Here is a 23535-nt window from a genome sequence, read left to right on the forward strand (position 1 = left end):
GCATCCATTGGGGGACCTCGCCACCTCTGGGCAAGAAGTGACGAGGGGTGGGGTGGGGGGTTGTTCCTGTTTCCCTTCTAAATGGCTTTCCCAGCCTCTGCCGGTCCCTGAGGACTGCCTGGCTGACTTCTTGGACAGTGGACAGACCTGAACAGGGATATAAAATATGGTTCCCCATACAGCAATGCTGGCCCTGTCATGCTGAGATTTTGGGCCATTTTATTATTTTGATCTGGTCCCACGCTGCTACTATTTGGAATGAACTTTCCTTGGAAGTGTGTGTATAGATAGTGTCTCTTCTGTTTGCTAAAGCTATTTCATTTCTGCAAGAAGCCAACCCACCATTTATTTATATGCTGCTTTAATCTGCATTGGAAACTCACTCACTCAATCTTTCACTGGCAACCAAGATTTATATCCTCAGTAGATTCTGTTATTTGGAGAAAGAGCCAGAATAACCTGGTGATGGCGTTAGAATGAGAACATTCTAACGGTCTCTCCTCCCGGTTCTGGGCATGGAATGCAGCTCGCACTGTGCCTCTGTGGCACTCTCTGTTTTTCATCACAGTGTGGATTTTTTGCCATTCATCCCATCAGAAAAATAGAAATATAACTTTCTCCGAGGCTCTGGCATTTGTCCATTTCTCAGTTCGTGACAATAAAGCTCCTGCTTAGATTTAACTTTTGGAACAGGGAAAGGGAATTCAGGTTTGTCTTATTTGTTAATAGCGCATCATGGAAATAAGATCTACAGGGCAAATAGCATATTGGAAATGAACGGATAAGGGTGTAGTTCAGGCTGCTGGGTAGGCTGAAGCAATTTAGCTGACTTGATATAACAGCAGGCTGGAGTATTTGGCAAGAAGAGAGAAGTCCGATGGTTAGATTCCAAATTGCTGTGGCAACATACAGAATTATATAAATTGTATGAAAATATAAATCAGCTGATTAAATCATTAAATCAGTAACCATCCCTCCTAAATACAGGGTTTAAAACAATCACACAAAACATTTAATTAAAATTTGTGACTAACTGTGCATTAAAATTACAATTTTTGTAGCATTGGAATTGGGTAACACATATATTTAATAATAATTGTGTAACTAATCATAATAATTTTCACTTCTCTGCAAATCCCAGTTGCAGATACTGTGCTGAGAAGAGTCGATGATTTTTTCCCCATAGATTCATAGCTTTTAAGGCCAGCAGGGACCACTGTGATCATGCAGTTGGCCCTTCTGTGTATCACAGGCTGTTGGACTTCCCTGAATCAATTTCTGCGTCAAGTCCAATCGTTGTGAACCCATGCATGGAATTAGGTGCCCAGGCCAGGTCAGATGGGGGTGGAGGTGCTGCCCCCTTAGACCCAGCAGACAAGAGGTTAGGGCACTCAGCTGGGAGGTGAGAGACCTGGTTCGAGTTTCTGCTTTGAATAAAGCAGAGTGGGGATTTGAACCTGCCGCCCTCACCTCAGGTGAGTACCTTCACCACTGGGCTATCGGGTATAAGAGGAGCAGCTGCAGCACGCCTCCTCCAGGGGTGCTGGTTAGGTGGACTTGCAGCCTGCATATGGCATCGGGCCCCACAATGAGCTAGCGAGGAGAACGCCTCACTTGTGAATCTGTCTGGGGCTTAGACCCGTCCTACGTGGTGAGCAGGTCAGTGGTGTCAGAACTTAGATACCTTTGCACATGCCCATTGGCAGAAACAGGTGCCTACAGGATTTCACTGGTGGACACTTAAGCACCAAGGGAATTTAGGTGCCCATAGGGTGAGGTGGCAGCTGAGAGGTGGTTTTGTGAATGCCAGTGACACCGAAGGGGCCGTTAGGCGGCTCAGTCCCTCTTGTGAATCTAGCCCCAAGTACGGATATTACTGGTTGGGACTTTGTTTTGTTTGCCCATCACAAGCATCATCAAGTCACGATGGCTTACCTCTCAGCAATCACTACTGGTTAGTTCTCAAGCCCCCAGTGCTGAGGCAGAACCAAGTATACCTAGACCAGTGGTGGGCAACCTGCGGCCCGTCCGGGTAATCCGCTGGCGGGCTGTGAGACAGTTTGTTTACATCGACCGTCTGCAGGCATTGCCGCCTGCAGCTCCCAGTGGCCGCGGTTCACCATTCCCGACCAATGAGAGCTGCGGGAAGCGGCGTGGGCTGCAGGTTGCCCACCACTGACCTAGACCATCCCTTGACAGGTGTTCATCTAACCTATAAAACCTCCAGTGACGGGATTCCACAAGGATACCACACCTCTCATTGACTTCAGTGGGTGGTCAGCACCACTCAAAATCAAATCTATGGTTTTTAATCATGTACAGCAACCAGGAGCCTTTCAAAAAAGATGGGTACAGCAGTTTCTTTCTCTGTGAAGAGCATAAGTAGGATTAGCTGCGTATAAGGAGGGTAGTTGGATTCTGAAGGGTCTAATAACCGTGGTGAAGATTCCTGTACTAAAGAGGCAATGGTGCTGGGTTCAAAGGTGTCTGGCCAGTCCCAGGCACTGTCTTAGCACAGCTATGAGTGCGGCTGGCTGGAGGACTGAGTAGAGAAGGGCAAGGATAAAAACCTTACAGCTTCATTCCCCTGAGCGGCAGAAGTGCATTTTGGAGTCCAGATCCTGATCTGACACTTGTAACTCTTTTCTCACTCTCCTGCTGTGATGGGCTACAGCCAAACCCTGGCTGAGGCCTGTCCTGGTCTTTGGTGGGAATTGAGATTCAGAACGGCAATGTGCAGCCCATCCCTCACCATGGCAGATGGGAAGTTTTGGCAATGTCTCCCCACAAAACACGCCGCATGTGCTTTCCCATGCTCTGAACATTAGCAAACTGACAGTTCAGCAGTGAAGCCAGCCAGCCCAGGGCCACCAGGGCCTCTACTACATGCCTAGTGTTCGAGGTGCCTGCTTGAATCTGCATAGACATCTTCCAGCTCTAGGGGGAATCACTAACATGCTGAGCTTGGTGCTTGCAGCAAAGTTCCATTCAAATGCTCGTGCCCAGTTTGCACTGTGTTTGGCAGCAGAGCCCGTCTGAGATGAAGACCAAAACGACGACAAAATCCAAGTTGGCAGGAATTGCCCTGGGCTTGCCACCGTTCCTGCCTGTCCCTCCTGCACTGAATGAGACCTGACTGCCCAAGGCAGGACTAAATGTGCAGTCGCATAAGCAGGCAAAGTGCTGGGTATATGAACCTCCTTCAGCCTAGGAAGGAGAATGAGCACAAGTTCCTTCGGCACCAGGGCAGGTTTACTCAGATGGCATCTCTGCACATACCAGGCTAATTGCGATCTTTAGGGCTTGCCAAAACTTGGAATTTCCCCTTTGAAATTGGTTTTCATTCTGATTCAGAATGAAATAAAAACAATTCAAAATCTCCCCAAAATTTCATTTTGGATCAATTGAAACATTTTGTTTAGATACAATTGAAATGTTTTGTTCCATTTCCAACTTTTAAAATATTTATATTATAATTTATACTATTTATAAAATAAATTTTGAAATGGGAAGTCATTTCAAAGTGGAAAATCAAAATGCTCTCTCTCAAACTTCTCAAAATTCTTTTTTTCAGTTTTTTTGTCCCAGAACAAAATTTTCTCCAAAACAACATGAAAAGCTTCATTTAGGACATTTTCTGAAGGAAAAATGTTTGGATGGGAAATTTTCGAGCATCGCTAGTAATTTTCCATCATTTCCTCTCTTGGCATTCTTGGTACCCTTTTTAATTTCCCACCAGGGTTGAGTCTGAGTATTTGTGTTTTCAAGAATCCCCTGCTCTAACTTTAGAGACAATTACATTTCTCTTGTTGTTTCTCCCCCTCCCCTCCACCCCCCTTTAGACTGAAGAGAAGCAGAAGGCTTCTGTGGCATTTGTCCAGCTTCAAGCTGCTATGGAGACTTTGGGAATCACGGTGGATGAGCAGACTGCCATTTGGCGTGTGTTAGCAGGGATCTATCACCTGGGAGCAGCAGGGGCATGTAAAGGTAAAGGAGTGCTTGCACCTCTCATCTTCCTTGTTTTCCTACAACTCTTACCAGGCTGCTACTTGTGCAGCGGGAAGAGGAGGGGGAAGGCAGCCCAGACAGATACAAAGTTTGACCTGAGAGAAAAAGCTGTAATTAGATTGCATAGACCACACCTTACAGTCTAACTAGATTTCAGTTCATTCCTCCTCTGCTTCTGTGTGCTGGTCTTTCTGTGAGTTTCCTGCTTTTTAATTGTGAGGTCACAATGACAGGAATGCAAGGTGGAGGTGGGAGTTCTGTCACTTGAACTGAGACAGACTTCAGCTCTCAGTTACACGATCATCCTGCCATCTCCCTGACTTCATTGGCTACCAGGGGGTTGAACAGGTGTTACTGTCTCAAAGTAAAGAAATAAAGGGCTACGGGCTGGGCCGGGGTGATAAGGCTCAACACAAACTGCATGCTACAGATTATAGATAACAAAAAGAATGAGGAGGACTTGTGGCACCTTAGAGACTAACAAATTTATTAGGGCATAAGCTTTTGTGGGCTAAAACCCACTTCATCGGATGCATGCAGTGGAAAATACAGTAGGAACACACACACACACACACACACACACACACACACACACACACACACCATGAGGAAATGGGTGTTGCTATACCAACTCATCAGTTAAGTTGGGCTATTATCAGCAGGAGAAAAAAAACTTTTGTAGTGATAATCAGGATAGCCCATTTCAAACAGTTGACAAGAAGGTGTGAGAAACAGTAGGGGAAAAGGTTTCAGAGGAGCAGCCGTGTTAGTCTGTATCAGCAAAAAGAACAGGAGAACTTGTGGCACCTTAGAGACTAACCAATTTATTTGGGCATGAGCTTTCGTGAGCTAGATACAGCCTAATGCAGATATCACTCTGAAACCTGTCACCATAGATAACAAAGGCATTTCTTTTGGAGATCTCCATAGCAACTCCTAGATAATCAGCCACATTGTGGTGTTAGTTAGCAGGTTTTGGTACAGGGCCCAACTCTCCCCTCACACAGTTTAAATCCATGGCATCGTGCTGGTGTACAACTTGTGTGAGTGAAGAGTCAGGCCTAAAGAGTCCATTGTACTGTGTCCTGGGTTCAGAGACTTTATGTTCTGGATAGTAGCATAGCCTATACCTTAGACAGTTACTTCTAGTCCCATCATTCATCCCTTTCCTAGGCATGTTCAAAAGTATACGTTACTTTTCGCCAGAAACATGCCATTCCCAAAGCAGTGGGAGTATGAAATATGTACTGCCTTCTGTTACAAATCTGTGACGTGCACAGAACCAGGAGCCCAAGTCCTCAGCTGCTGTGAATCAGCAAAGCCCCATGGAAGTTCAGTACCGGAGTCAGTGGAGAGACACAGAGTTATGCCTGCTGAGGACTTGACCCGTACATCTCCAGCAGTTTGCCACATCACATGACTTAAGCATTCAGGAAGTAACACCTACTAGGAAGACTTTGCCACTGGTTCATCATTTGTGGGAGTTCCTTGTTAATTATTTGGGACCTGAATGTTGATTGTGGGGCAGGGGAGGGGAAGACACAAAGAAAGGCTACTGGAGGAATTCTCTGGAATGTGTTACTTCCTTGTGCACCCTACCAAACACAGCCATCAGTACCATCAAGTGGTCCAGAGAAATCCCATTTATTTCTCTCAGCCAGGTTTTGCCAGACCCACCCATTATACTAACCCCACTGCCTCTTGTCTCCCTTCCAGCGTTCTGCCAAGTTTGGGAGGATCGGTACACATGTATGGAAATGAATTGTCTTCACTGAGCTTGTTCACATTTATGGCCTTTGTCTTTGACAATGGAGGAACAACCACCTTAACATTTGTCATTTGTCATTCCTTAACATTTTACCAGTGCTCCAGGGAGAGAAGAGGCATGGTCACTGAAGGAATTATCCATCCTGGCTCGTAGTATCCTACGGTGGTTGTGTGGAGCTGCAGGTTCAGTTAGCGATTATTTTAGCTTCTCTAGAATGTCTCATGTAATTGAATTATAACGGTAACAGTGTGAAGGAAGATTATAAAGACATCATTACTACTTGGATACAGAAATTGTCTTTTCCCTAATGAAGTATTTAAGCTGTGTTCGAACCTATTCTAGAGACAGCCACACATGATTTACACACTTCAATTTATAGGGGTTTAATAATGGGTTGCTTTAAAATCAGCCATAGGCGTCAGTAGAAGTCTCTGCAACATATCATAACATATCTCAGGGTAATTTATGCCATTCATCATTTATTAATTATTTTAAAAGGATGAACTTTTTCATCTCAAGTGTGTTCTCTCTCCCTCTCCCCACTCCTTTCCCACTTGGTAAATCTGTTAGCTCTATTTCTCTACAGAGCAGCAAAGTCTAGTCAGCAAGGACACATGTCTGACATTGATTTGAGCTCTCCCTGTCCTTTGGGACTAGGATCCTCCAGCCTCAGAGTTCCCAGCAAAAGACAAAATTGGAAACAGTGACCCCTCATTTAAAAACTAAAGAACTTAGCACAAAGCTACACAGGCAGATAGGTAACAGCACTGCCCAGGGAGTCGGATAGTGATAGAAACATTGCAGTCTCATTGTATCAGAGCTGACCAATGGTCTATCTAGCACTGTACCTTGCCTCTGCTTCAGAGGAAGCTTCTCTGTAACCCTGGGGAACTAGTGGATGAAGTATGCACTGAACCTTGAGAGATTCTATCACTTGCACCTTTATAGTCTTCTGAAGAAATGGTGGGAAGCTCTTATTGTCCATCTAATTGGCTGCTCCTGAAGACGTCCTGTTTAAAAAATGCTGCCCATCCATTCACAGTTCTGAGTAACAGCTGTAGAGTAGGGAGGGGTGCAGTCTCTGTTTTAATCGAGTGATTATTGTTTGGGAAGGGGGAAGGGAAGGTTTGCAACCGTCAGGACCTTGGGGGAAACTCACCCTGACTTTTTAAAATGCTCTCAGTTTGGAACTGAAAATCACTTAATGCCAACACAGCAGTCTCAGAATGGCCTTGTCTTCCACTTTAGTTCTTGAGGGTCACAGCTCTTGAGCCAACTACGCATCCCTGTCAGAATATACAGAGCAGCATATCTACTTTATGAGGATGGGAAAGGCTTTAAAAATTCCCTCCTATCATAGCTGGAGTTGATTTACTCAAACTTATTTACTCAAACTACAATTTCAGCAGGGGCCTTTTGTCCCCTGTGTCCTGTGAGTCAGTTTAAGGTCAAGGGACTCCTGTGTTTGAAAAATCTTGTAGCTACTTGGGCAAGAATTGGAGTATTTAGTAACAGTCCCAGACAGGGCTTGTGACTTCTCACAGAAGTGACTCAGATACAGGATTAAAACCCAGAGCATGTCTCAGCTCCACTCACTCTGGTATCGATTCCCCTGTCATGTGTCAACAAAAGGAGAGAAATGAAAGGAAATGTGGATAAAAAATGGATCAAAGCCGGTTGGAGGAGGAGTCTCTGAGGGGCACTCTTTTAATGTGGTTAAACCTATCACCCTGATAGCCATCTTTTCCCTCCCCCTTCTCATGAACTTTGAAGTTATGTATTCGAAATCCTTTGCTTTTGGAAACGTCACCAAAGAGAGCTCATCCGCGCCTTTTCCATTCATGTTCCTGAACGCAGCCAGGCACGGCAGCCTTGTGGAACAGCAGGAGCAGCGGCGGCCTCCCTTATCTCAGAAACAAAGGCGCTTAACTTGTGGCACACACTGTAGTCACCACAGGGGGATGCGGGATAAATCATTTGCTTTGCAGATTGTCACAAATTCAGTTTGCCCAGGAATACACAAGAATAGACAAGTGGCATCTATTGCTGCTTGAGAATGAGAAACTAGTTTGTAGCTCTAAAGACAACAACAAAAGTAGGACTTCAAATGCCTGCACCATTTGGTGTCAGCTCTTCTTGTTGCCTTTGAAATACCGTGACATTCCCTTTGTGGGAAACGAGCATGACATCCAGAGGCCAGCAGGCCTCCCAGAGGCCCATTCACCTAGGCATTTTCAGTCCCCTTTGTGTGTCCCAGTCTCTTACATGTTTTCGTGTATTCATTATGCTTTAAGCAGGAAGGAGGTTTCAGGTGCAGTTGGAGGTCTGGAGTCAGCCCATTCTCAGTCTGTCTGTTTTGCTGACTGGTATAAAAATCACAGCCTCAATATTCTCTGAGCTAGGGCTTCCCACAGCTTACTATTAATAAACATGGCTGTGTTTCCATGGGCTGTCTCTGATGGGAAGTCCAGGGGCTGTCTCTGAGATGAAATCTTTCTTGAGGTGTTTCTGTCCCTGTTGCAGCATACTGGGCATTGTTCTCTATCCTGGGCACTCTCTATCTCCCGGAGGTGCTGAGGGTGCTCGTCTCGAGCACTCTTAAAGCTGCATCCTTTGTGGTTGCTAAGCACTGAATTTAAACTTCAGGTGCTGAAGAAAGGGATTAGGGAGCCCTCTTTGGCAGGGATTATTAGGTGGCATTGTACAAAGCCAGTCCATTTTCAGTTTGTCTGCCAGGTTCCATGGCCTTGGTTGGTGTCTGTAACAGGATGTTCTGCTTCTTTACGGGCAGAGGCTTGGGGCCAGCCCACCCTGTTCATTCATTCAATGCTGCTACAGCGGGGACAGATGTCCCCTATAAAGAGTGGGGCTGTCATTAAGGTGCAGGAGAGAGGAGTTTCCCTGGAGTGACTGCCTGGGTCTCCTTGGGAGGGGAGCATTGGGAACCTGCTGGGGAAAGAGGACTCGGAGGCAGCTCTGGGAGGCAGGACTCAGGCTAAGGAACCCTGCAGATCCTGGGAGAAGGTGCAGAAAGCATGCAGAAGGGGTGCCCAGGAAAGGGGCTGGATCGATGTCTTCCTGTGGTTAGTAAGGACACGAAGAGCCCATTGTTGAAGATCAGCATGGAAAGGAGTAAATGACCCAAGTTTTTCCAGCAGACTGATCCTGTTTGAGACTGCTGCCTCAGTTGCTCCCACCACTTCCCCTTTGGAAAAGTGAGCTGGCCCAGATCTGCATGGGACAGAACATTACTGAACACCAGGAAGGAAAATCTCTGCATCTGTCTTTTCAGTGTGTTTATTCACTTTTTTAAATATTAAGAAAAGTTATTTTTACGCCTGGAACAGCCCGTCATGGCAGGACTTTGCTACAGGTTTACTTTGTAGTCTTTGATAGAAACAGTTTATTTTCAGAGGAGTATATTCTGCACAGAATTGCACTCCACTGAAGTAAGCAAGGCATTATGGAACGCTGTTTGATCTCTTCCTTTCTGTCTATGAATGCTTTGAGAACATCCCCAGACATCCATGCCTGGCACATGTCAGTTAACAGAGTGTATTTCACTCTTTGTTCTGGGAGAGCTGGAAATTGTTCAGTGCCATCCTGTACGTCAAGTGCAGCTCTGTCTAGAAAAGTGATTAATATTTCCACTTTGTTACTGCCCTAGCCTGCTTTCTGCAATTACTCTGGGTCATAGCCGCATGTTTCATGAGAAAACATTTCTACCACCAGCCCTGTAGAACTCAGTGGGGCTATGGAAGGGTGAGCTGGTTTCCACACTTTCTTGTGTATCACAGAGAATATTGCCAGTAAAATTCTGCTCCCAGAACTATCTATTGGACATGAGGAGGAGGAGGATGTGCAAATCGGGAGGAACCGAATGTGGTTTTCAGGTACGGAGATTGGAGGTGCCCGTAATGAGAAAAATCTTGCTTTGTCTGATCCAGGAGTTTTGGGATCTCCACCTAAGTGCTGCAGAAGTTAGAATTCAGGGCTCAGACTTGTATCTGCATCTTAATAGCAGTTCGGGTCTCGTGTCTGAATCAAACTGTTTTTGTGCTATTTCTATCAGGGGAAGGGAAAGGAAACCTGTGATTAGTTCTCCTGAATACATTCATTGGAAGTACAGTCCTAGATTATATACTGAAATCTAGGCTTTAGATTATCTGCCTAGGTATGTACTTATTGTCCTAGTCCCATTGCTGTAGTATCTGAACACCTTCTGTCTGAGGCAGGGAAGGATTATTATCCCCATTTTACAAATGGGAAACTGAGGCACAAAGAGATTATGTGACTTGCTTCCGGCCACACTGGAGGCATGATGCAGAGCCCCCCACACCTGGATCCATTGATGTGAAATAATCTCTCAAATGCCTAAAGGGAGAAGTGACTGGCAGTGAAAATGAGCTATAGAAACCCCACCTGAATACCTCTTTTAGCTTTTTAAAATGGAAAGTTTCCAGAGTCTCTCAGAGCCATTAAGATGAGTAGGGTAATGGGGATGTCAATCAGAATGTTAGAATGAGGGCAGCTTGCAGAATCAGGCAGGCGCTAATTACCCAATTTCCTGTGAGCACATGGCCCAGTCTTACTTATCTCATCCTCACCAGTAGTAAGAAAATCCTTAAACTTGCGTTACAGCTGCTGTTTTACGGCTGCGGAGATGTAGTGACCTTTCAATAATTGATGTGGAAATGACACTTTCTTAATTCCACCTAGGCTCAAAACCCACATTTACCCAAATTTGTCATTATTGTGGGTTGCTAAAAGGATGAGGTCTCCTGAATTATCACGGGCTCAGAGGCTGCCCTTTTGTGATAAATGCAATATCAGATGTATACCCAGGAGGGTGGTAAGGGAAGAAATCCAGCATGTTTTGGTGTCATCTTTAGCAAGTTTCAGAACGTTTATCGTTGTCCCAGTTAAAGTTTGGCACCAGCTGTCATCTATGCAATGGGTGGGAAACTCCAAATGAAGAGAAGAGCCCAGTGTGTGAGAGGCTGGGTTTTGCATGTAACTTCATAAGACTTTATACAGAGGCAATTCTTCCCCTACCAATGTTTTCAAAGAAATGTTTAAGGCTTAAAATCTTGTTTTAAAAACAGTTTTAATCCTGTTTGCTGGAAAGCCAGTGCCAGGTTCCTTCTCCGCCAGCTGAATTTCAGGAAAGGGAGAGGAGAGCCACTGACTTGCTAGGAAGCATGAATAATCTCTAGCTTTCTCTGACTCCCTGAGCTTCTTGCACAAGTGCCAGGGCGTTGAGTGGGGCCCAGATCAGAACAGTGCTGTAGTGGAGAGGGCAGATTAGGGTCCTCAGGTCCAACCACACCTGGCCTTGCAGTTTTCATTCTGGCTCAAATGCAGCCTCAGTGAGCAGAAGTCTTGTGAGGGCAGACAGCTGATACAGTGAGATTTTTTTTATTTTTTTTTTACCAAAGTCAAAATCTTTATAGAACAGCAGGAGTGTTTTCATCACCATCAAGATCCATCAGCCTTCAATTGTGGGAGGGTGGGTTTTTTTTTGTTTTGTTCTGTTTTTGTAGAGCTCGCTCTCCTGATGGTGATGCTAGAACATTAACATTTGGCTCAGCTAAATCATATTCTGCTGTGTCTCATCCCATTGCAACGTCAGTGAAAAGGCTAGCTACCTTTCTGGCTGGGGAAGGGTTCTCCCTGCTTCCTGGCATCATTCATGAAGAGGCTGCTTTGAAAAATTCCATCTAGGCCTGGTGATTAAATCTATGAATCTCTCCATACATTTTCACATATTCCTCTCTTCAGCACCTGGGCTTTCTTCCTTATGTTTTTTAAAGGACAGGAGCATGTTGTGTCTCATCTACTGGGTGCAGCGAGATCATTCCTGTCTTATACGTTGCAAGCTCTGAAATAACAAATCCACACAGGCTTCATGGGAAAGGTCTTAAAAACCACCTGAGAACAATCTTAGTGGATTTGTGGAAACCTGCCGAGCGCAGCGCTGAAAGGAAGGGGATTCTGAGCTTGGCGGAGCTGTGTGGCACAGAGATCTCCAAAGAGCATGGCAAGGAAACTCACTGTGTTTTAGGTTTTTCATGGCAATCCCGAATCTCAGCTTGGATTAGTGGAAAAGTTTGCTGAGGTATGTGAACCTGGGCCTCATTCTGGGTCAAATGTGCACTGCCTTTCCCACCTGTGGCAGAGGTGGGGTTGACTGTTTAAGATTTTGAGTGGGAACCATGCAAAACTCCAGGACTTGGGTGGAGTTTGTGCTTTGAGTCATTTGAAACATAAAGTCCAACTCAGGAGGTGGAAGGCCCATATAAACAAAAGCCAAAATACAAGTATGGGTCAGAAACCGCGGTTAGTCAATAGCTATAGATTGGATAAAGGGTTTTATTTGAACCTGCCACCTTGAGTACCCTTATTCTGCCCTGCCTGCTATCCAGAGAGAGGGCATCTGGAAACAGTGTTACTGCGGGGAGCACACAGGTCATTGTGGTGGTGGGTCTCTCACATTCCTCTGCTGTGTTTGCACCGAGGGCGGGTACTGGTTATACCTGAACCTCTTCTAAGGGGGCACCTTAGTGTTTCACAGCATGAGAACAAAAGCAGAGAACTATAGGAGCAGTTGGAGAATTGACAAATCTGCTGGTTTGCAAATAGCTCTGATAGATTAGAGCTCACTCAAGCCCTGGACTGGTGTTTACTGATCAGATCTGCACTCGCCAGATGTATTATCATCTGGGTGAGAAATATATCAAAGCTGGAAATCAGAGAGTGTGCAGGAAGGGAATGCAGCCGGAAGCTCCCCCTAATCCAGCGTACGCCCTCAGCTACCTCCGCTGGCCTGGCTCTTGGAAAGCCTCTGGCTGTGACTTAAAACATCTCCCTCTGCTGAGACCTCACACAAAGGGGGGTGACAACAGCTCCACCTGCCCTCCCTCGCAGTGCACCCCCCTACACAGGTATGGAATACTCTGTGGGCCAGACGGTGGCCACACCTTGGGCCGATGCAGCTCTGCACTCATCCTTGAGTCCTCCGCACTGGGTGAGCTGCAGCAGCAGCCCTGGTGCTGTTCCCTCCTGAAAGGGGCAGGGAAGGGGAAAGAACAGTGAGTGGATGCTCCCCTCTCCTCCGTACAAGCTGGAGCAGCAGGGGTGCTCCTCAGGAGCGGAGGCCCAGGGCTGGTGTAGCTGCACCACCCAGCTCCCGCAAGGTCTGTAACTTTGCCACAATGTCGCCCGACACAAATATTTTTTCCCAGTCCAAACAATATCATTGGTGGCCCCGGCTTGGCCAGGCCTGAGGATTCCCACCGTGATGCAGTCAGAATACGTTCTCATTTCCTGGGCTGCTGTAGTCGATGCGGTGAGCTCTACCCCTGGCCCTCAGCTTCACTGGCTTTCTCCTTGTCTCTGAAAGACTTTAGCTGCCTTTCCTTCATCCATTCCCCTTTAGTCCTACGGCCTGGCCGTTACTATTGCCAAGATACTGGTGGTGCGGAGGGGTCTGACTCCAAAGGCTTGTTACTATTGACATTGTTTCTCCTTCCTGTGATTGTTTTTTTTATTGTTAACATGGCTCCTCAGCCGGGGCAAGCTCTCTCTCCTCACCTGGAGACTTGGCATTATCCCTTCAGCACTCTGACATCTTCATTACAAACTGTCTGCGAAATGCAGCCCTAAAGGCAGATTTCTTTCATTATGCCATTACACGGCTCTTCCCATTGTTCTATATGTGCGTTAATGGGTCGTACATTAGCCCCGGGGTCAACAGAGAATAGGCTGCAGAATTTAGTGGAAGACAAATAAATTAAACATCCAAGCAGGGATCAACCCTCCCTGTCCTCCCCCACCCACCCAAAGCCATGAAAATGGGCATCTGGGTTAGTCCCATTATCAGTAATAAACAGAAAAGTTGTTATAAAATCGGTGGAGAAAGTGGCCGAGGTGACAAGCTGGCTCAGCTGCTCACTGGGCACCATGGTTGAACTCTCCTTTCACAGAGCTGTGGAGTCCTACAGCATAGATGAGTGGTATGTACAGCGAGAGAGACATTATACCAATTAGCTGGGGGTTTGAAACAATAGCGAGCGCCCCTTACAGGCTGCAGGTCCCTCTTAATGTTATGTAATGTTTAGAATGAGATGACCCCGTGGACTGCCAGTCCCACTCTAGCCATGAGTACAGAAGCAGAATAGTAAAATAAACCCATCCCTTCGCGGGAGCCATCCTATCTCTGCTCCATCCCCAAATTCCTGTGATGTGTGGACCCTATCCATGGATTATGGCACAGGGAGGAAAGTGTCTCTCATAGAATATCAGGGTTGGAAGGGACCCCAGAAGGTCATCTAGTCCAACCCCCTGCTCGAAGCAGGACCAATTCCCAGTTAAATCATCCCAGCCAGGGCTTTGTCAAGCCTGACCTTAAAAACCTCTAAGGAAGGAGATTCTACCACCTCCCTAGGTAACGCATTCCAGTGTTTCACCACCCTCATAGTGAAAAAGTTTTTCCTAATATCCAATCTAAACCTCCCCCCCTGCAACTTGAGACCATTACTCCTCGTTCTGTCATCTGCCACCATTGAGAACAGTCTAGAGCCATCCTCTTTGGAACCCCCTTTCAGGTAGTTGAAAGCAGCTATCAAATCCCCCCTCATTCTTCTCTTCTGCAGGCTAAACAATCCCAGCTCCCTCAGCCTCTCTTCATAACTCATGTGTTCCAGACCCCTAATCATTTTTGTTGCCCTTCGCTGGACTCTCTCCAATTTATCCACATCCTTCTTGTAGTGTGGGGCCCAAAACTGGACACAGTACTCCAGATGAGGCCTCACCAATGTCGAATAGAGGGGGACGATCACGTCCCTCGATCTGCTCGCTATACCCCTACTTATACATCCCAAAATGCCATTGGCCTTCTTGGCAACAAGGGCACACTGCTGACTCATATCCAGCTTCTCATCCACTGTCACCCCTAGGTCCTTTTCCGCAGAACTGCTGCCTAGCCATTCGGCCCCTAGTCTGTAGCGGTGCATTGGATTCTTCCGTCCTAAGTGCAGGACCCTGCACTTATCCTTATTGAACCTCATCAGATTTCTTTTGGCCCAATCCTCCAATTTGTCTAGGTCCTTCTGTATCCTATCCCTCCCCTCCAGCGTATCTACCACTCCTCCCAGTTTAGTATCATCCACAAATTTGCTGAGAGTGCAATCTACACCATCCTCCAGATCATTTATGAAGATATTGAACAAAACCGGCCCCAGGACCGACCCCTGGGGCACTCCACTTGACACCGGCTGCCAACTAGACATGGAGCCATTGATCACTACCCGTTGAGCCCGACAATCTAGCCAGCTTTCTACCCACCTTATAGTGCATTCTTCGAGCCCATACTTCCTTAACTTGCTGACAAGAATACTGTGGGAGACCGTGTCAAAAGCTTTGCTAAAGTCAAGAAACAATACATCCACTGCTTTCTCTTCATCCACAGAACCAGTGATCTCATCATAAAAGGCGATTAGATTAGTCAGGCATGACCTTCCCTTGGTGAATCCATGCTGGCTGTTCCTGATCACTTTCCTCTCATGCAAGTGCTTCAGGATTGATTCTTTGAGGACCTGCTCCATGATTTTTCCAGGGACTGAGGTGAGGCTGACTGGCCTGTAGTTCCCAGGATCCTCCTCCTTCCCTTTTTTAAAGATTGGCACTACATTAGCCTTTTTCCAGTCATCCGGGACTTCCCCCGTTCGCCACGAGTTTTCAAAGATAATGGCCAATGGCTCTGCAATCACAGCCGCCAATTCCTTCAGCACTCTCGGATGCAACTCGTCCGGCCCCGTGGACTTATGCACGTCCAGCTTTTCTAAATAGTCCCTAACCACGTCTATCTCCACAGAGGGCTGGCCATCTCTTCCCCATTTTGTGATGCCCAGCGCAGCAGTCTGGGAGCCGACCTTGTTAGTGAAGACAGAGGCAAAAAAAGCATTGAGTACATTAGCTTTTTCCACATCCTCTGTCACTAGGTTGCCTCCCTCATTATATGTATTATATTATATTATAGTTATATGTTATTCTCATATAACTAACTCCTGGGTTTCCTCATGGGAAGCCAGTGCAGGTCCTGGAGCACTGGGAGTTGCTCTTGGTATGAAATTCCACTTAATGAACAGCAGCTGCAACCCTCAGTTTCTGGATGGTCTCAAGGTGTAGCACAGAGATCCCAGCTTGAGGGGGCAAAGCTCCTGAATGAGCAAGAACAGGTTGCACCATTCTTAACTGGCACTGCTGAGTAAAGGGCTCTTGGGTACAGAAGCTACCTGGACATCCAGCAGCAGTGCAGGGTCTGGCAGTGTCCCCCACGCTTCACGCCTGTGCCACGAAGGGCTGTCACAACCCCCGAGTCAGGAGCACTGATATATATCCTGGTGACTGCTCTGGCTGCTTCTCCCAACTCACTGGTGCCTGAGTCTCATCTGGATTGAGCCCCATCCAAGTCCCAAGATCATCTAGACGCTGGGTTATACAGTCTGCTGGACCAGACAAGTCAGGCCATGTTCCCTCACTGCCCCTCCCGGCATCCTCCTATGGGGCAGGTGGCAAAGCAGCCCCCTATGACACCTAAAAGCAGAGGGGCAATTGCCCAGTTACCCTCTGAGCCCTCTCAGAACCAGAAGTTTCATTGTCATGAATGGCCAGCCAGGGGAATGAGTGAAGTAGCTTATTCCACACAGGGGCTGATAAAATCTCCACCACTCCCCTGCCACACTCTGGCGTTACTTGTCTTTTCAGTTACTGTTTTATGCAGCCTCCTTTGCAATGGCATCTAAGTGCAGCCAGCAGAACAAATGCAGCAACCATGAGCCATCTCAGAGGAAACCGGTTGACATGTACAAACTATGGCCCTGTCTACGCAGCAAAACAATGTGTTTTCCACTCCAGTTAGCTCAATGAACACTCCTCCCCACAATGCCTCAGGTACATGAGTTATCACCTTTAAGATCATCTAAGCTGGCCATGGGTGCAGCCTTGCTGGATGCTCAGGGGGGTTTCAGTCCAGTTAAGCCAACTTGATTGGAATAGACACCATTTCTGCCCATAGGCCAGTCAGGCACAGTGTTTAATCAAAACCCTTCAGAGTCTAGCATGCAGTGCATGCTGCCCAAAGTGCCCTGATGCAGGGCTCTGGAAGGCTGCTGGGTGTGGGGATGGGGACTCATGCAGGCAGCAGCTGTCTGCTGGGAATGTCATACTGCTTCTGTGGTGTACACACACATGCTTTTGCTGGCCTGGCTACGGCCCAGCCCCAGCGACCAGAATTCCATTTATCGAGACTCTACTCCTTACCATTCCTTTTCAGATACATCTCCTGCCCTCGCTTTCCCTCACCCACATAGCGAGCCAGATCTCCAGCTGGTGTAAATCGGCGTTGAATTCAATGGGGCTGTGATGATTTACACCAGCTGGGGATCTAGCCCTGTTAATGTCAGTGGAGTTGTGGCTGATTTGCACCAGCTGGGCATGTCGCCCCTTGGCATCGCATCCCAACAGCATCGTAGAATCATAGAAGTGGAAGGGACCTCTAGAAGTCATCTAGTCCAGTCTCAGGGCAGGACTAAGTATTATCTAGACCATCCCTGACCAGTGTTTGTGTAAGCTGCTCTTAACAATGACCATGATTAACCACCTTGACAGTTAGGAAGTTTTTCCTAATGTCTAACCTAACCTGCCCTTGCTGCAATTTAAGCCCACTGCCTCTTGTCTTAAACTCAGAATTTAAGGCGAACAATTTTTCTCCCCTCTCCTTGTAACAACCTTTTATGTACTTGGTGGATGGGGGGGTGGGAAGTGGTAGACATGGTATACCTTGACTTTAGTAAGGCTTTTGATGCGATTGCACACGACCGTCTCATAAACGCACATGGCCTTCTCAAACTGGGGAAATACATCCTAGATGGAGCTGCTATAAGGTGGGTGCATAAATGGTTGGAAAACAGTAGTTATTAGTGGTTCATAGTCAAGCTGGAAGGGCATATCGAGTGGGGTCCCCCAGGGATTGGTTCTGGATCTGGTTCTATTTAATATCATTCATCAGTGATTTGATGATGGTATAGACAGTACACTTACAAAGTTTGCTGACAATACCAAGCTAGGAGGGGTTGCAAGTGCAAGTGAAATTCAATAAGGACAAATGCAAAGTATTCCACTTAAAAAGGAACAATCAGATGCACACATATAAAATGGGAAATGACTGCGTAGGAAGGAGTACTGCAGAAAGGAGTCTGGGGGTCATAGTGGATCACAAGCTAAATATGAGTCAACAGTGTAACACTTGCAAAAAAAACCTGCGAACATCATTCTGGGGTGTGTTAGCAGGAGTGTTGTAAGCAAGGCACGAGAAGTAATTCTTCCACTCTACTCTGCCCTGATATGGTGTCAACTGGAGTATTGTGTCCAGTTCTGGACACCACATTTTAGGAAAGATGTGGACAAATTAGAAAAAGTTCAGAGAAGAGCAACAAAAATAATGAAAGGTCTAGAGAACGTGACCTGTGGGAGATAATTGAAAAAACTGGGTTTGTTTAGTCTGCAGAAGAGAAGTACAGTAGTCTGCCTGACCTTCCCTAGGTATGGGGAATTAAGGAAAAGTTATGTACACAAAGCAGATGTTTCACTGGGCAGCAGCTTCTCAGAGCTCTCCCTGCTTTTTTGGTTCTCAGTGGGATTCCCATCTCCCTCTTGCTGTCTCTGCTCTTAATTAGTCTGCATCTCTTCTAATAGCCTGGTAGCTAGGTGTTTCGTTCCCCAAGCACGTTCTAATTTCCCTTAATTGTTTCCCACATGCACTGATTAGAGTCGAAATGTTAAGCGTGCATGTTCGTGACTAACTCCTGATGTCTCCGGGCTCTTAATAATTATTAAGTCAATACACTGTTGGTGGGGTGAACTTCAGGAACTGCAGGGGGTATAAGGCAGGTGGCTGGGAAGGCTGATGTTTTCACCACTGAACAAAGTGATGCAGCTCTGCGTAGTTACTTCTGATGTAATTATCCACTTCCATTATGGAAACACCAAGTACAGTTTAAAATATCCAATTGCTGCCTACCCCATCCCGGCCAGGCTGCCTATGGAATTAAGATGAACTTGGTGTATGCAGAGGCTTCTGAGTATGTGTGACAATGAGAGCAGCGAAACAATTGGCTTTAAGACAGCTGGTCTCATCCGTCAAGAGCCCTGTCTAAGGAACAGACGTTGCCTTTGAACTTGCAGTGCTGCTCCATGAGTTTTCACAGGCGGTTTGAGCAGCGTAGGGTGTTAAATCAGACTTGACTGGTAGATGCTTGAGGTGCACTCTCTATTAATATGTTTCTCTTGGATTTACATCTCAAAATTCCTGCTCTTGTCCCCGGACTGGTCACAGTTTGTCCCATTTTCGTTGTCTTCAAGAGTAACTCACCTCACGCCAGCGGCATGAACTGGCAGGATACTGCTGTGAGACGAGAATCAGAGCCATCCTGATTCCAGGGAAGTGAAGGAAGAAGGTAGTGAGTAACAAGCTTGGCCTTGGGGATGGAACCACTGGGTTTAGGCTTCTCCCAGGAATACATGGAATGACTTTGCTACAGTGCTATAGAAATACCACCCTATCGGTGCTCCAGAAATCTGCCCAGATTAGTGCCATCGTTTTGCTGCTCCACCATGTGCTGTTAATGCCAGAGCTTGTTGCAATAGGGATTTAGCATTAAGGAAAGGTTAAAAGCAATGGAAATCTTATTAGACAATTCCCACTTGCATAAGGAAGAAAAAATAACTCCATGTCTGGTCACCTCTGAATCATCTGGCTTTTCCCCGTAACTTTGCCATATGGTCTTCTAGGTTACCTGGAGACCACTGGGTTATGCTGTTATTACGTGACCAATGACGTGCCAGTCCCATGATTTAATAATAACAACTACAACATTTTCAAACAACAGAAACAAACAAAGCTCACATTCAAAGAATGAGCCAGGGGCCTCAATTTTATACTATGGGAATGGCCTAAGGCCTGTTCTATGGAATATGGTAGAATTTAACTGATATTTTACCATGTTGGCATGCATGCTGTGTGCGCGCATGCATGTAAACGAGCATCATACTGACAGCATCGCTTCCTATTGCCTCTCTCAAATATTAAACAGGCTGAAATAATTACCTTTTACGTGCTGAAGTTCAGATGTTGTACAAGAGGCGGATGACATACCAAGGTGACTGCACATTGCTGTTTTTATTTATAATTTATGAAAAAGCCTGCTTAGCCCTACACACAGAACAGGCTGAAAATAGAAAAGAAAATTGCTTCAAAAGTCAATAGGCACAACACATGGAAAAAGTACCAAGCAAAGCAGGATTTCTATGAGGATTTTTTCGTGAATGTTAATTTGCTTATTCAGGATATGTCAATCAAGTAAAGTTGCTGTGCCATTTAAGGAACATCTTTTAGTGTGAAAAGTAATAGCAGTATGAGGAGTATCTCAGAACTTATTTACCGTTTATTCAGATATGTTCCTAGAACAGCCTCCAGAGAGAGAATCTGAGGCATGAAGTAGAGAGCGGCTGGTGTATATTAATAAGTTAGTAACATTTCCCTAACCTCAAACAATGTGTACATTATAGAACAACAGCTTTTGTCTCATTTTAATAAGGTTTAGTGTTCTCCCTCTTAGGGTAGCTACAAGATCTTACCAGATGAAGTAGCAGAAAGCAGGCCTAGAAAGAAGTCCAAATACTTCCAAAGTATCTCACGTGAGCTAGCCATCTTGTTATGTCGAGATAAACATTGTACTTATCTGTCCTGGGACCAGCACGGCTACAACAACACTGCATATGGTACATCATTGTGCTTATCTGTCCGTTTCCCCCTTCGTTTCCAGAAGAGGACGCTAAGCAGAACTGCACAGAGTTTGCAGGTTTCAGTTTGAAAGAGAGATTTATCTGGCGCTTGGCTTGTGAGGGAATAGGTGTGAACAGCCCCCTCAAGCTTCCTTGGACATTCACGTCTGATTAACTCAGGCATCCTGGGAAGCAAGTCTTGTACATTGCAGTGTTGTTACACAAGGGTGTTTGTGCCAGAAAGGATGTTTGAAAGAGGAACTGACATAGGAGATGAAGGATGCCTTGCGGTTAAGGCCCTGCATGTGGAGTTAGAAGGCCTGGCTTCAATTGAGGAAGTCACGTAGACCTGATAGTTAAAGGTATTTAGATATTGTGCCGTTCAGTATTGCGACTCCTAACTGATGTAGCCTAAGTCTCACTGAAAGTCCTTGTCACAGATCCTAGCGAGTGTCCCTTCCTAGGTCGGCTGTGAAGGGAACCCAGGCCTCTGTGTGCCGGATCCCCTGGGCAGAGTTAAAATTCTACAGCTTGAACAGAGGCCAGCCACTGCCCTCATCGTGGGGTCCCGCAACACACTCAGAGTGCACGCCTTGATGTCTGAAGCTCTTTATCAGAATCAAAAAAAGGGAGAAAGAAATGTGCACAGAGAAGAATGGAGAGATCCTCTTGACTGTGCTTTGCTAATTGTTCACACTGTATCTTGGACCCAGCACTTCTACCTGGTCTGAGTCATTCCTTCACTTCCCTTTTGCATTCACTTTCTGGCCACAGATTATGGAAAAACCTAGTCTAATCTATCCTTTACGGCAACGATAAGTCCCTGTGGGACTTTGTCTGTCTCTTTCCTTTTCTGTTCATTTCAGCGCAGCTTTGCTGTTTTTCTGCCAGCTTGCTGTCACAGACGCATATATTTTCCGTCCGTTATGAAAGGAGGTATTCTGTATTTTGCTTCCTTATTGATTTTAATCATTAAGATGGAATCACTGTTGTTGCATATAAATAATTGTCATTGAAAATATATGTGAGCTTAATTTGCTGTGGGAGACAACAGCACTCTGCCCTCCAGGGCTGTGGGGACTGCAATCATTGTTGAGCTTGAATAAGACAATCCTAAATTTGAAGGGATTGATCGTGAGCTCATCAGCTTCCATAAACACATCTGTTAGCTCAGTCTTCTGAAGCTCTTAAGCTACGCAAGAAAATGCTATTTTAGCCTTTGCCACCAGCAACTATTAGATCGTTACAATCGCAATTCAACCCCCCCGACTTCACTCACTCTGAACTTTTGGAAAATAATTTCCTTTGGGCTTGACATTTTCTTTGCTTCGTCTCTGCCCAAAGGCAGAATCTCTCTGGAAGGTTTGAGCCAACTGCACGCATATTGTTGAGTTGCTGTCTATGTGGTATGCTTAAGCAGGGCGATGGACTAGATGACCCCTTGAGGCTCTTCAGACCCACGTTTCTATGATTCTGTGGTTTTGTTCTATGATTCCTTGAAATCAATGGGACCATTCACAGTGCCAGAAGGACAGGCCCATGTCTTTGCAGGGTTGAGGCTGTAGCGTGCAGCTAGCTGTGCTGAAGGCAAAAGGTGTTTTTGCTAGATTTGAAAAGTTAGTGGTTTTAAATTAATAAAAGTGTGAACCGTCTGAAAAAAACATCAGGAGCATGACCAGCCAGAGAAATCACTTACATCTAGAAGTTGTGTAATTACAATGCACCATTAACTAAGGACCTAATCCTGCAATCCTTACTCAACCCAAACTTCCATTAATGCCAATGGAAATTTTCAAATGATTAAGGAAAAACGCTATACTGTTTGTTTGTTTGTTTGCTTATTTATTTATTTATTTATTTATTATCGCTGTCAGAGGTAAAATTAATGGATATAGGACTCTAAATATAGACAATATTCTGCATATATTCATATTGTAAGCTCTTTGGGGCAGGGACCATCTCTTGATCAAAGAAAGACAAGATGGGCAAACCCAAGACAAGATGCTTGGCAGCTAAATGGAGGTGTGGGATTATTACTGAGAGGGGAGGGGGGTTGCTTGGAGAGGTTGGTTATAAGGAGGACTTTAAGGGCTAACTAACTTCTCGGCTGGCACACAGACCCATTGGCATTACCTGCATTGGGAGTGCAATCCTAGCCCCTAGAGCCACTGTGAACATCTGGGCACTGGAATGAGGATAGAAAGGATTGGCTTTAAATGAATTGCCTAAAGCTGAGGGATACCTCAGTAAAACTGCTAATGTTAGAAATAGAGAACACTTTGGTTGCAGTCTTAATAAATGCACAAGATCTGCAGTAATTGGTGGCTATTAAACTAGCTGTGAACTTTAAAAAGCAAATTCTAGTTTTGATGTAGTTTATATATTTTATTTTATTTTTAGCAGTGATGTCCTCCAAGTTCAGCTCCAGATCGGAGGTGACAGGGTTTCGCTCTGTCTTTCCAGTCTGGGCCCAGGACTAGTATTCTAGATCCCTTCCAATGTACCCAGCAGAAAGCTTTCTGGGTGAAATTAGCTCCTGTGCAGAGGGACCAGCACAAGTTCTGTGTGCCTATTAAGTCCCACTTAAGACCTGAAAATATTGGTGAGCGGGGACAGAAGTAATGCATAGTCCTAGTGCTGGCCCATTCCCACTGAATGAGGGGATGTCAGGATTCATATGGAATATGCATATGGAATAACTGAAGGCAGTACTGCAAATGACATTCTAGCATCTGCCAGGTCTGAGGTTAACTCACACAGAGCTAGTGTTCGTGGGAAACTCACCATCTCCTGGGCTATTGACATTCAGCAGCACCCAGGCTCACCCAGCAGCTGTGTATTATTTCTGTTTGTGGGCACCTGTGCTCCGCACTTCAAAGATAGTCAAAGGCTGGGTCAGATTTCATATTGTGCTG

General features: G+C 45.9%; 1 protein-coding gene across 5 annotated transcripts in view; it reads left to right on the forward strand.

Annotated features, from left to right (window-relative positions):
• MYO18B (myosin XVIIIB) overlaps positions 1 to 23535 on the forward strand; it is a 201723-nt gene that overhangs the window by 43047 nt on the left and 135141 nt on the right. For all 5 annotated transcript variants that reach the window (XR_012665109.1, XM_075120125.1, XM_075120124.1 and 2 more), the window contains exon 11: positions 3843 to 3987. Coding sequence is in view for 4 of the 5 variants with exons in the window: in XM_075120125.1 (XP_074976226.1) it covers positions 3843 to 3987 (145 nt within the window). In the remaining variant the exon portion in view is untranslated. The remainder of the gene's footprint in view (positions 1 to 3842; positions 3988 to 23535) is intronic.

This window comes from Caretta caretta, chromosome 15 (assembly GCF_965140235.1).
Source record: "Caretta caretta isolate rCarCar2 chromosome 15, rCarCar1.hap1, whole genome shotgun sequence".
Lineage (NCBI taxonomy): Eukaryota > Metazoa > Chordata > Testudines > Cheloniidae > Caretta > Caretta caretta.